Raw genomic sequence first — 14,862 nt, 5'->3', positions numbered from 1 at the left:
CAAAATATGGGTTCTGCTAAATGTAAGACACAGCATTTTCCAGTTATAGATTGACAGGATTGCAAACAAGTGCCATTTCCAAGTCATTAGAAGCAGACAAGGGATGAATTAAGTTATCTGATTTTTCCAATAATAATAAAAAAAGGAAAAATTGAAATGCCAGAATTATAGGATAAAACTGGAGTCTGTACACTGCATTCATTAGTCTTATAATGTCTCTTGGTTTCATACACAGATGTTACTTCCAGTATGTTTCATATTTTCCACTTTGAAGTATACTGGTCTATGGGTTTTGCAGTTTGCCTCTTAGGGTAATTGTTCATCAGTCATTTTTTTACATGAGTTATGGTACTCCTCTTGAAAGTACAGTACATTGAGATTACTATCCAATGGTATCCACACTTTGGAAAGAAGATACATTGTAGGGGAGTATAAAGTATGCCAATGTGAAACTTTGGCCTCTCACAGCGTTTATACCCTTGGACGTTTTCTGCATATTTTCCAGACACTATCGTGTAACCTGCAAAATAAAAGAAAGGAGATTTTTAAATAATATATACACAAAATAATATCTATAAAATATCTCTACTAGGCCTCCTATGCTTTTCAATCTTGTTACCTGTATAAAAAACACCTGTCCACACACTCAATCACTCACACTCCAACCTTTCTACCATGGCCAAGACCAAAGAGCTGCCGAAGGACACCAGGGAGAATATTGTAGACCTGCATAAGGCTGGCATGGGCTATAGGACAGTAGGCAAGCAGCTTGGTGAGATGGCAACAACTGTTGGTGCAATTATTAGAAAATACAAGAGACACAAGATGACTATCAATCTTCCTCGGTCTGGGGCTTTACACAAGATCTTGCCTCGTGGGATAAGGATGATTCTAAGAAAGGTCAGGAATCAGCCTAGAACTACACCCGAGGACCTGGTTAATGACCTGAAGAGAGCTGGGACCACAGTCTCAAAGATTAGTAACACACTATGCCATCATGGATTAAAATCCTGCAGGGCATGCAAGGTCCCCGTGCTCACGCCGACACATGTCCAGGCCCATTTTATTTTACCATTCACATTGACGTATAAGGGCTTGTTTTTTACAGGACAAAATGCACTTTCTAATGGCATCATTTCCGGTCTCATAAAATGCGGCAAAGAATTCCAAATCGGGTGGAATTATAAAAATAACAGCATTTCTCCACAATTTTTTTTTTTTTTACACTATTTCCTATGCCGTAAACCTGACCTTTTACTTTTATTCTCCAGGTCAGTACGATTATGGCGATATCACTTACATATAGTTTTTCTTGCATTTTAATACTTCTTTTCATCTCCATATTCTGACTCCTATAGCTTTTTTTGTAGTTATGTGTACTGAGCCATGTGAGTTCTCATTTTTTGCAGGACGGTCTGTACTTTTAAATTATATCATTTTGGTGTGTGTATGACTTTTTTATCACTTTTATAAAAAAAATTGTGGAAGGTGAAGTGACCCAAAAAACAGCAAGGAGGGCAGAAGCTGCTGCACAATGCATTCGGCTTCCCCGATCTTCTCTGGTTTTAGTGCATTCAGATGCCGTGGTCATATTTGACCACGGCATCTGAAGGGTTAAATACCCATAACTGGCTTTACAGCCAGTCACAGACATTAGTTTAAAACAGCAAGCACTCGGCGGCTATGGCTCCCACTATGCTTGCGAGTGGGCGCCATTTTTAAATGTCTGGCTAGGAATATAAATTTATATTGGGCGGTTTGGAAAGGGTTAACCCAAAAGATCATTAGAATGTCTCTGGCTGTCTCCATCATCAATTGGAAACAAGGTGGCAGCGGTCACATGATTTACCCATGTGACCTCTTTCTCTCCTGTCCCCAGTGAAGTCATCTACTCAAGTGCTGGACACAATCAGTTTCTGTTCAACACCTACAATGTATAGTAGAGGATGCAGCAGTGACAGCCAAGAAAATGGCCACTTGGGTAAATCATATGACCACTGCCATTTTCGTTACTGTGGACTTCAGACATTTTAGAAATATGTTTAGAATGTGGCCAAAGTTCAGGGGTTAGATTATCAGATAAATAAATAAAAATTTACTTGAAATGGTAAGAAACCTCTAGAAAGAGTCTCCAAAATTGCCCAAAAATACTATCTGTTTTATAATCAGTGACATCTCTTAATAAGTCTACTGCATTTTACTATCTGGTTCTGTAAAAATGTTGTGATTTTCCTAGTACTAAATATTGATGGCATATCTTTAGCAACCCTCCCCCCCCCCTCTAATTGTGGCTCCTTCTATGAATGCCAGGAGTAGGACTCCAATCTAATGCTGATGACTAGAGATGGGCGAATCGAATCCCACGAAGTGGAATTTGATCCGAATTTCAGGATAAATTCGATTAGCCTAGAAGCCGAATTTCCTTGTGCTTCGTGTAAGTGAATCGATTTAACTTGAAATAGTATAAAAAAAACAATAAAAAATAAAACTTATCTCCTCCATTTGCTTGCGATGGTCCGCCAGCCTCCATCTTGCTTGAAGATCTCGGCCAAAATCCTGTGCGGTGCGAGATTACATCATCACGCCGGCTGGCGTGATGACATCATACGTCCCCACGCCAGCTGGCGTGATGACGTAATCTTGCGCCGCACAGAATCTCGGCTGAGATCTTTAAGCAAGATGGCGGTGGCCGTCCCGTCGCAAGCAAATGGAGGTGGTAAGTTTGATTTAAAAAAAGTTATTGTTAATTTTACACTCAGATGCCTCGATCATGTATGAACGCGGCATCTGAGGGGTACAATGATGGGGGCCGGTGGTATCTCAGCTCCCTGTCATTGCACCCGCTACTTACCAAAAAATGATGCGCTTTGTGATGAAGTAATTCGTCACTAAGCAAATTTTTCTCAGAAATTCGGCGAATCTGCAGAATTTTACTTTTAAGAAATTTGTGATGACCTATCCTAACAGGTGCCAGATTTTCTGAATTTTTGAAATTTGGAATTCCAGTTAAAATAAACGTCACAATAAGGCCTCATTCAGACGATCATATTTTGGGTCAGCGTATGATCGGCACTTTTTTGGAGATCACACCTGGAAGTCATCTGTGTGCTGTCCACATCCGTGAAGCTCGTATCACAAATTATAGAGCACACCCTATTCTTGGCCATTTTGCTGACAAGAATAGGCATTTTGACAATGCGGCCCCAATGAAATGTGCCAGATGCACGTAGTCGGTATCTGCATTTTTAGGATCAGCGGTTTGTCAACCTCAAAAATGGATATGACCGTGTGAATGTAGCCTTAACGAGAATTGGAGTCTTTATATATGATGCAATTATTCTTCCACTAAAAAGCTGGCAGAACAACAGGAGCAAAGACATGTAACTAGTCCTACTACATGTAATACTAATTAAGTGCATTTAGGCCACTTCTATAATGTGTAGCTCAATTCCCAGACAGGTCTGAAATGTAATGTGTACTGAGGACCAATCACTTCTGTTTAAATTAAACTCATGCTTCTTCTGGCATGAGTGGACTCCTATCAAGTGAATTTTATAAGATAAAGATACATTTAGTAAGATAAAGTAATTGTAAATTAATTAGATGATCCTATTCCTCATACCTCCTCATTAAAAAGAAAATGATAATTGTAATTATAAAAGATAGAAAGGGTACTTCTTTGCTCTGAGAATGAATTTAGAATTGAATAAAAATAAGGGGAAAAATTACTGGCTCTTAAGCTTCATGGTTGTAAAAACTGTTATATGGCTTGAACTTTCAATTCCCCAAACCAATCCCCATTGCTTAATTTATTTATAGGGAATATGTACTTAGTGTAGATTGGGTCCTCAATTTAAGATCCCCATCTACTACCAAGACTGGAGAATGTAAATTTGAGAACATTCTAAATATACATGTATAACATGTATAGCCCACTGATTTCAATAGGAAGTTCGATGCTTTCTTTCTCCCACAGTGCTATGGCAGGGAAATTAAACAATTTGGCTATTTTATATCACTAAATAGTGAAATCCATTTCAACAACAGTCTCTCATCAAAATAAGACATTAGGGACTCCATCAGCTGTCCAAAGAAGCTGTTGGATCTGGAGTACCACATGAGTCTCTCTGAAATCAGTAGTCAGAATATAGACTATAACAGACAGGGATGTGGACTTTGCTGCAGGGAAACAACCAGGCCTGCTATCTCCTGGAATAGTTGTGGTGTAGTTGGCAGCTGACCCATTGGTTTCACCAAAGGATTAGGTAAAAGGCGCAGTCTTAAAGTCCAAGGTCAAGGCAGGCTGAGTATATGCGTATTCCAGATATAGATTTCAAGGTTGGGGCAGTCGACAAAGATCAGAGTAGTTAGTAAGGCAAGGTGCAATACAATAGTCAAACAAGAGAACACACTCTTTAAAACTGGCCATACACATGATATAACTGAGCTAAATTCTTATCTCTCCTGATCATTCCTTACATATGCATGCTTGGTTCAGTAGAGCATGGATATGTAGTGAATGGTGAAGAAGGAGAAAGCTGTTGCCAGAAACATCTATAAAAACCAAAGCATCAGCCAACTGAAATCCAATTTTCCCAGTCCTTATCTTCCCTGATATTTGCTGTCAAGTGGAAATCAGTAGTGCCCACACATATTAGATAGTAGGCCACACATATCAAAACAAAATCCAGCAAGGTCAGCCAAGATAGATCTAATGTGTATGGCCAGCTTAAGGGGTACCTGCAAATCAAATGTAAAACAAATAATGCATGATCAGGTATGTATATTAAGATGATATCATATAGGGATGAGCGAATTTCATATTTTGAAATTCGTTCACGCTTCATTTTGTAGTAAAAGCAGAATTGCAAAATATAAAAGGAAAGACTGGGCACTCCAAAGATACTTGGTTGCTAGTATTTATTGTATTCAAAGTAAAGGATAAAATACAGTGAAGCACATTAAAATAGCATTTCTACCGTAATACTGCTAGCAGCAATCGAAGACATAAAATCTCAGCGTATTGTTGCTAATGTGTGGCGGAGTGCAGTCACTCATGGGGAGTTGTAGCATGGGACATTTGTGACTCACCGCCTAAACCTTAGGAACAATAATCATACAAATAAAGTGGGTCCGTGATATTTGGAAGTTGACATAGCGCTCGCAACAGTAAAAGAACACAATATAACAATTAAAATGTCACAATCTTGCCAATGTTATGATGGTGAATACTAGATAAAGGTTAAAAGTTTGCTGGCCCAAATAGCTCAAAAACTATAATGTCAGGATGTAGCAGAGTTCAAACTCATCTGATACTTGCTCCCGTATGAAGTAGCGATGTACCGCTATTGATCAATTTATGGAAAGGTGAAATAGTCATAGGCAATGTCCTGCTATGTAAGAAAGTTTCGGGGCTAGAGTGTCCCCTTCCTCAGTAGGGGGACACTCTAGCCCCGAAACGCGTCTGGTCTGACCCCCCAAGTATATGTGAGTGCACCACATCGATCACATTAAGGAACAACTCTGAGCCGATTTGAAATCTTGAGCCGATCTTAAACTTCTGCCCGGAAGGTTGGGATATCTCATCTGGATCCAAACAAGCGGGATCGTGTGCAGTAATCAAGCTGCTAACAGGTGACCCACAGCTGAAAACGAGGGATCCACCTGACCGCCGCAAGAAAACCGGGAGTAAGCTCCGATAGACGGCAGAGGCTTTTACCTGGATGTGACAAGCCTCCAATACCTGTAAGAGTGTTCCTTAATCCAAAGTCGGCATAGTGCTGGATCTATTTCTGACCTAAAGCTGGACGCCGCTGGGCCAGTTACATAGCAGGACATTGCCTATGACTATTTCACCTTTCCAAAAATTGATCAATAGCAGTACATACGGGAGCAAGATCAGATGAGTTTGAACTCTGCTACATCCTGACATTATAGTTTTTGAGCTATTTGGGCCAGCGAACTTTTAACCTTTATCTAGTATTCACCATCATAACATTGGCAAGATTGTGACATTTTAATTGTTATATTGTGTTATTTTACTGTTGCGAGCGCTATATCAACTTCCAAGTATCACGGACCCACTTTATTTGTATGATTATTGTTCCTAAGGTTTAGGCGGTGAGTCACAGATGTCCCATGCTACAACTCCCCATGAGTGACTGCTCTCCGCCAAACATTAGCAACAATACGCTGAGATTTTATGTCTTCGATTGCTGCTAGCAGTATTACGGTAGAAATGCTATTTTAATGTGCTTCACTGTATTTTATCCTTCACTTTGAATACAATAAATACTAGCAACCAAGTATCTTTGGAGTGCCCAGTCTTTCCTTTTATATTTCTTATTTCTATTTGAGCAGCGGGGTGACGCAGCGGGGTGACGCTGCGGGACTGAGAGCACCCTTTTGGTGTATCAACCACCCTATGCATCCTACTAATATATTATTAAAAGCAGAATTGCGTTATGGATTCCGTTACCACGGACCATAACATAATTCTATGACGGAATGCATAACAAAATGTCTTTAGAGGCATTCCGTTACTCATTCCGTCATAATAGAAGTCTATGGGCTGCAAAACAGATCCGTCCTGTTTCCATTATGCAGGGGAGTCCTCTCCTGCATAACGAAAATGTGACGAATGCGTTATGCAGGCCATAGAGTTCTATTGTGACGGAATGAATAACGGAATACCTCTAAAGGCATTCTGTTATGCATTCTGTCATAGAATTATGTTATGGTCCATGGTAACAGAATCCATAATGCAATTCTGCTTTTACCACCAAATGAAGTGTGAACGAATTTCATATCATGAAATTTGCTCATCTCTAATATCATACCTATGTTATTTAATTTACTGGAAAAGGGAAAGACAGTATGCATTGCATAATTGAAATCTATTGAAATATTATAATAAGTAAGTAATATTTCAGATACATGACATACACTGATCTGGAGATAGTTGAATGTTAAAATGAACTGTATCCATTCTACTTCCTTTCTCCAGGCATCATTCCCTTTTAACGTAGATTTTTGCATTATTTAAAAAAAAATGTTTTTTCATTTCTATCAGAACATTGCTATATTTTGATTTATGCATAGAATTAATGATGCAGATCTTTTAATGGAATGGTTTACCATCTGGTCAGATGTCTTAGCTAGTCAGATCATAGTGAGAACAAATGTAAAATTAAAATCAACAACGATGCTGCAAGCTCAACGGAACAATCACTTCATTTTATCTGAGTGAGCAATTTTTAACATTTCAAATCAGGTAACACCTCTTCTGCCAGAAGGACCAAAATCAAATTAATATTAAGCTGCTTTCACGATGCACACATAATAGTGTAATGACAACACCCAAGGAGACGGAATATGTCATGCTCTGTTTGCTTATTTTGCATGAAGAAACGGCAGAACTTTGCTTCACCTTTTAGAAGATAAATATTAAACACTTGTCAATGATTATGTTGAAGAAACTATTTACTTATACAAATAGTGGGAAAATGTAGATTTCTGAAGCAACTGGCACTGAAAGGTCCAGAACATAATAGGGACCCACAGTTATCCATCTAGAAACTGCACCATATATCTATCTCTGTAGGGAATGGGACTCCTGCCCCCCATGGAATTCTTGCTGCCTTCGGCTATCACTAGGGGACTCTCACTTTGTAAAATGCATAAAACATAGGTTCTCCAAATACAAAAGGAGATGGGACAAACCAGGACCATGCCCAATCTGTCCAAGAGCAGCATCCTGCTCAAGTGTTGCATCATACTGCAAACTGCAAAAGAAACTGCAAACTATTTATTTCTGTGTAAGGTGTGCCTATACTGTATATGGACTTTCAGTTGGTAACAACAGGCCATATTCATAGCCAATAATAAAATCGGCTGGAGTCACCGTCCGTATAAATAGATGAGTTGGAACATTCTAGACAGACTAAACTAGAGGGAGCGTGGAGTTGGAGTTTAGCCTAGATAGGCCTAGGGAAAGGAAGCACATGTGTGTTGCTGACACTTTAGCTAATTCTGGACCCAGTACCAACCAGAACAGAACCAGAACATCTACAGGAAGCAGACCAGATGCAAGAGGAGGAGGTGTAGAGAAAGACCAGTAGAGATAACTTGTATAAAAAGGACTCTACGGCACTTGTGTTCAGGAGTTGCCTCCGGTGCCTGAGCATACCAAAGCACAGTTTGTTCCACTATGAGAATCTCCACATCCCAGGGTGGATTTCGTGGAAATTAACTGTGATTATCTCAACCTGTTCAAAGAATGAAGAAGAAGCAGTTTGCCTGCTGTGAGGGAGAACTAACCTTCTGGTTGCATTGCATTTATCTAAAGCAGCGATCAGCAACCTCCTGCTTTTTAGCTGTTCAGAAATGACAACTCCAAGAATGCTTCATTCACTTATATGGGAGTTGTAGTTTCACAGCAGCTGATCCCTAATCTAAAGTATTACAACTTATGTCAGGATGCTTAGTTCAGAGTCAGCTGGCAAAGTGGAGATTGAGGAAGATTGCTTTAAGGAGACACTTTCTGGCCTATTGCTACCTGTGCAACTGTGAAACCTGTAACACCTGTGAACATGCATTCTGTGTATCAACTGCTGGTCCATGGAAGATAAGAACTGTCCTTATCTGTTTGCATTTGAATTACTCAATAAAGAACTGTTCTGCTGGATAGCTACCTCCTCACTGCTTCCTGCACTACTATTGCACTGAAAAGTGATAGTTTCATGACCAAGTCCCTGCCTTGCAACTCAAAACCTACAGTACATCACCAGGCAGGAGAACCCCAGAACCAGAGTGTGCCCCAAATGGAAGAAAATGTAAGCCTTTTCCATCACTGAAAGCTGGCCCATTGAGCTTTAGAACTACTACTACACCCATCCAGCCACTGACACTCACTCGCCCCTGCAGCCTGGTCACTAGTTAAGGACCCCTTGACAAGCGACTGAGCTGCTTCTATAATATGAATGACCTTGGCCAAGACAGTTGTCAGTTAGCTTTTCTTGACTCTACATATCCCACATCTCATATCAGCTCAAATCAAGTAACATTTGATTAGTTTTCCAAACAGATAGATTAGATATAACATGAATGCTGCACACAAAAATGCCACACTGCAACCTCCGCCACACTAGACAGAAGTCATTGCGCTGATATTCGAATTTATCCTGTTATAAATCACTTCTATTAATTTACTCTAGAGAAATAGAAGTACGCTGCTGCGTTCTTTTGTCATCAGCACTTTATACTTGGCAAAATATTGAAATCATGCTTAAATTTGACAAATGTAGCAAAACGATGTACTTTATAAAGCTTGATAAACACATATGCCCTTTTACAGTGTCGTGAAATGATTCAATATTTAAAATTCACAAATCTATATGCTCTTCAGGTTTATAGCAAAATCTTTACCGACTTATCCGAGATTGTGCTGATAATTTAAATGAATATGCCAGCTCTCAGGGGACTGATAAAATATGAGACACATTTAGAAGCATTTGTGGGTAGTAATTTTAATGGGATCAGTAACAGAGTTTTCTAAACTTATGAGAAGCATAAAATGATTGTACATCTTTCTTACAGAGCAAGTACATTATTTTGAAGAAATCTTGAATATCCAGACATTGAATGCAACCCATGGTCACTTATGTCAGATAAAATAAATTACAAATTTTGATAGAAATATAATTTAGAAATGTCTTAAAAAAATGAATATTAATTATATTATCTTACAGGTATTTAATTCTAGAGGCAACTCTATGTCATGCAGAGTTCGATAGAAGGATATTTTAAGGACTACACTGCCCCAGATTTACTAATGTGTCTGCGCTTAAATTTGACATAAAAAGGGGCAAAAATTTGTGAAATTTGTCCCAACTAGGGTTTCTACAACTTTTTTCCGACTCGCTTGCTTAGCAAGAAGGGGTGTGACTTCATGGTAAAGGGGCATGGCCTAGGATGGAACTATCAGCTCTAAAATGGTGCCACAATTCTGACATAAAATTCAGTCTCAAAGTAAGCCAGGCATAAAAAACTAGACAAAGTTTCCACATTTATCATCCAGTACAAGCCCCTGTGATAAATCTGGCATGCCTAGACATTCTAAGTTTACCCCTCCTATTGGATTATTAACTTTGTCGCACTCTATTTAATACCTTTAAATACAGTCAGACATTTTTTTTCACTAGAATTTGTAGTAGCTACAAAAATTGCTAGGAAACTCTTACATCTCACTAACATACATTTGGCAGTTAAGTAAGAACCAGACGGCAGATAGAAGGGACTATAAATGTAGAATCAGAAAGCATAGGAGTTGTTTATATTCTGTAACCATAGACACATATGACTAGCAAAGAGCTGTAAACTTAAAATAATAGGATATTTTTTTTTATTTTTTTTTATTAGATTTTAAATTTTTAAGACCTATTGCTTATTTTTTTATTTATTTTAGAGGCAAAGGATCAATATCAATAGGCGGTAATGGTGGCTATAACCCGCAACCTATGACAAGAATGAATCTAAGTTTTAGCAAAACCTCTGCACAATGTTCAACCATAATATAAGCTAAACTTTGCAATTTCTATAATTCCTAAAAGAATCTTCAATATACCACAGAAATATTTTACTTCTCAAGAAAAGACACTACAGTACATCGTTCATACCTAAAAGTTTCCTGTTGTGTTTTTCAAATTATATCTGTGCGGGGCTGCAACTTCCATAAGGCAAGGTGAGAATCTCACCTCACTCAATGCTCTGTGACGACTACAGAGGGGCATCCAGTTGTTAAAGTTGATGGTGTGCCCCGCCGTGAATAAAGAAAGTGTAGTAACTGCTACAATAGCCTTCAAACACAAAACCCTAGCTTTTTCTCACTTTCATGTAGTCTTCCTCTACAACTACTAAAATAACTGTGCTTCTACTCTCTTTCTATTTTCAGTTTATTAATGCCCTCTTGTCGCAGAAGGTCCTATAATATATCTTAATTTATGAGCTGGGATTCATAGTGCTGCTATTAGAGATGAGCAACTTATTCAAAAGTTTGATTCGGATGATTCTGTGAATTTTACAAAAAAATTGTGGGTGCAATGACAGAGAGCTGCAATAGGGCCGCCCCCCATCATTGTACCCCTCAGATGCCGCGTTCGTACATGATCGCGAAATCAAAGTGTAGAAACAATGTGAAATTAACATTTTTAAAAATTACATCAAAATTACTGGTCTATTTGCATGCGATGGGCTGGCCATCGCCATATTGCTTGAAGATCTGATGGCGTCATCACGTCGGCCAACGTGGAGACGGGATTTCAGCCAAGATCTTCAATCAAGATAGCGGCTGGCAACCCATCGCGAGCAAATGGAGGCGGTAAGATTGAATTTTTTAGTTTTTTATACTATTTCAGGTTAAATCGGTTTGCTTACACCAGGGATGCTTAACCTGCGGCCCTCCAGCTGTTGTAAAACTACAACTCCCACCATGCCCTTCTGTAGGCTGAAAGCTGTAGGCTGTCCGGGAATGATGGGAGTTGCAGTTTTTCAACAACTGGAGGACCTCAGGTTGAGCATGCCTGGCTTACACGAAGTACGAGGAAATTCGACTTAGAGGAAAATCGAATCTATCCTGAAATTCAGATCGAATTCCACTTCGTGGGATTCGATTCGCTCATCTCTAGCTACAATCTTGATACACATTGTGTATAGCATGTGTACCTGGAGTATATTTATTGTTCTATTTCTAAGCACAGTACACCTATGCCCTAATAGAGCTTACAGACATAAAGTGTGTTTATCAATTAGTGGCTCTCATTCTGACACACCCGATTCAGCCATGTTTTACAGGAAGTGCCTTCATTTGAATGGATGGTAGGCATGTAATACTATAGTTCCCCATGAAAGAAAATGCATGACTAGACAATCAGTCTTTATCTCCAGGGTTTTTCAAGCTGGATAAGCCCATATAATAAAAAAAAAGTTTTTATGGAAAGCCATAAGTCATCTGTGACACACTAGATAGATAAATTAGTATATGAAAGGTATATACAATCTTTTTTTAAATAAGTAAAATGCAGGTTTCTTTTTTTATGTTAAAAATCTGCAGCCATATTATCTTACATGCTGTCATATGAAGTATAGTCTTCATAAGAAAAATTATTTTTAAATAATTATTACAAAATTCTTAAAGGGGTTGTACAGGATGCTTTGATCCTCCCGCCTGTGAAGGGCCCGCGTATCTTTGGCACCGTAATTACAGCGCTGGAGGTCCGCGGCATACAGGGGGAGCCCTTGTTTCCTTTGTCCTTGTTATGTAAAGTTATCGGCATCTCCCTCCTGCAGGCACACTGGGGGGGGCACCCACGATTGGGGGACATTATTGGCGACATTAGTTATATAAATATATATATACAGTGCTGCCCATAATTATTCATACCCCTGGCAAACTTGGACATAAAGGTACTTTTTTTCAACCAGCAAGTAATGTTTTGACGGGAAATGACATAGGTGTCTCCCAAAAGATAATAAGAACGATGTACAAGAGGCAGCTTTTATTTACATTTGAGCAAAAAGTGTCCAGTCCAAAATTATTTATGCCCTTCACAAACTGTCACAGTTTGTGGGAAAATTAAAAGTTCTATACCATTCCAAATAGTCCAAGCTGTTCGAAAGCATCCTAATTACCCTGATTAATTGGGAACAGCTGTTTTAATCAACTCAACAGGTGAAAAACTGCAGCTCTCTGCAGTTGGTTTGTGGACAGTCATGGCAAAGACAAAGGAGCTCAATGAGGACCTGCAGCTGCTCATTGTGGCTTCTCACAAGTCAGGAAAGGGCTACAGGGCAATTTCTAAATGTTTTCAAGTTCCAGTGGCTACAGTGCAAAGTATGATTAAAAAATACAAGATATTTTGCATTGTGGAAAATCTTAGAGGACGTGGTCGGAAGCCAACAGTGACACCTGTGCTGGCCAGGAGGATAGTTAGAGAGGTGAAAAAGAATCCAAGGTTCACCACCAAGGCCATCCTGGTGAATCTTGGCTCTGCTGGTGGCAATGTCTCAAGGCAGACAATCCAACGGACACGGCAAACTGCTGGGTTCCACGGATGCAGACCAAGGAGGATGCCACTTCTGCAGATAAGGCACACAAAAGCTTGCTTGACCTTTACAAAAGCTCATCTGGACAAAGAAGAAGACTTCTGGTCTTCTGTGTTATGGTCAGATGAAACAAAAATTGAATTGTTTGGTCACAATGATGTTTCCTACATTTGGCGTAAAAAAGAAGAAACCTTCAACCTAAAGAACACCATCCCCACTGTCAAACATGGTGGTGGGAACCTAATGCTTTTGGGGTGTTTTTCAGCCAATGGACCAGGGAACCTAATCACAGTAAACGGCACCCACCATGAAAAAAGAGCAATACATGAGGATTCTCAACAACATCAGGCAGTCTGCAGAGAAACTGTTACGACCAGAGGATGTGGATCCTCTGTGTCAGCTGATAGAGGACTGGGAATTAGTCAAATATTGCTGACTGCTAACTCTCAGAGACAGGACCCTGGTGTCTGCACCTGTTACCTTGAATGCAGCTACCTGCAGTAGTGTGAACAGAGTCCTACAAAGGCAGAATAAAGGAACAGATGGTCTTTACTGGCAGACAGTATTCAAAAGTCACTTGACAGATACAGGCAACACAAAGTTCAGAGCAATATAGCATGCAGATATAAGCAGTCTCATAGGCAGCGCAGGGTCTGTATCCAGGCAGACTTGCAGGAGGAGATGGGCAGATGCATACTCAGGCAGTGCAGATATAAGCAGTCTCGTTGTCAGGCAGAGCAGGGTCTGGATCAAGGCAGACTTACAGGAGGAGATTGGAAGATGCGTAGTCAGGCAGTGCAGAGGTCTATAATCCAGGTGATCCAATAAACAGACAGCAGGAGTAGTCAAATGAAGCGGAGGTCAGAATCCAGGCAATCCAATAAACAGACACAGTGGAATGCTTCAGCGGGAGTCAATAGGTACAACAACCACGCTTAGGCACTTCATGATGAGTGAAGCTGCCTTAAATACAAAATAGTCCCGCCTCCGGGTGGGGATGGTAATCAGGAACCAGCTGCCTACTCCTATAAGAAAGGGAGAGGTGCGCGCGCGCGTGCTATAGCGCATCAGATGACACCTGGCAAAGAGGACGGATGCGGCGGTATGCTGGTGGGCACCTGCGTCTCCTAGAAGGTAAGCCAGTACTGGGACCTTTAATGCTGCAATGTGTAGACAGCGATCTGCCACCCTGCAGTGGAGACGCAGATCCCATACTGACAGAAACTTGGCCTTGGGCACCAGTGGACATTTCAGCATGACAATGACCCAAAACACACAGCAAAAGTGGTGAAGAAATGGTTAGCAGACATCAACATTAATGTTTTGGAGTGGCCCAGCCGGAGTCCAGACTTGAATCCAATTGGGAATCTGTGGAGGGAGCTAAAGATCAGGGTGATGGCAAGAAAAACCTCCAGCCTGAAAGATTAGGAGCTCATTGCTAAAGATGAATGGGCAAAAATACCCGTGGAGACATGCAAAAAGCTGGTCTGCAATTATAGGAAGCGTTTGATTGCTGTAATAGCCAATAAAGGCTTTTCTATTGATTATTGAGAAGGGTATGAATAATTTTGGACTGGACACTTTTTGCTCAAATGTAAATAAAAGCTGTGAAATGTTTTTTTTTTCCCACAATAATGCCTCTTGTACATCGTCTTATTATCTTTTGGGAGACACCTATGTCATTTCCCGTCAAAAGATTACTTGCTGGTTGAATAAAAGTAACTTTAAGTCAAAATTTGCCAGGGGTATGAATAATTATGG

General features: G+C 39.9%; 1 protein-coding gene across 1 annotated transcript in view; it reads right to left on the bottom strand.

Annotated features, from left to right (window-relative positions):
• Positions 1-203: 203 nt before the first annotated feature.
• Positions 204-14,862, bottom strand: part of TAFA3 (TAFA chemokine like family member 3) — a 499,239-nt gene continuing 484,580 nt past the window's right edge. Inside the window, exon 5 of the mRNA XM_044287162.1 lies at positions 204-520. Within this exon, the coding sequence (XP_044143097.1) occupies positions 509-520 (12 nt within the window). The 3' untranslated portion in view covers positions 204-508. The remainder of the gene's footprint in view (positions 521-14,862) is intronic.

The sequence above is a fragment of the Bufo gargarizans genome, chromosome 3 (genome assembly GCF_014858855.1).
Source record: "Bufo gargarizans isolate SCDJY-AF-19 chromosome 3, ASM1485885v1, whole genome shotgun sequence".
NCBI lineage: Eukaryota > Metazoa > Chordata > Amphibia > Anura > Bufonidae > Bufo > Bufo gargarizans.
The sequence above is the reverse complement of the archived record's forward strand: the minus strand, read 5'-3'. Positions and strand labels throughout refer to the sequence as shown.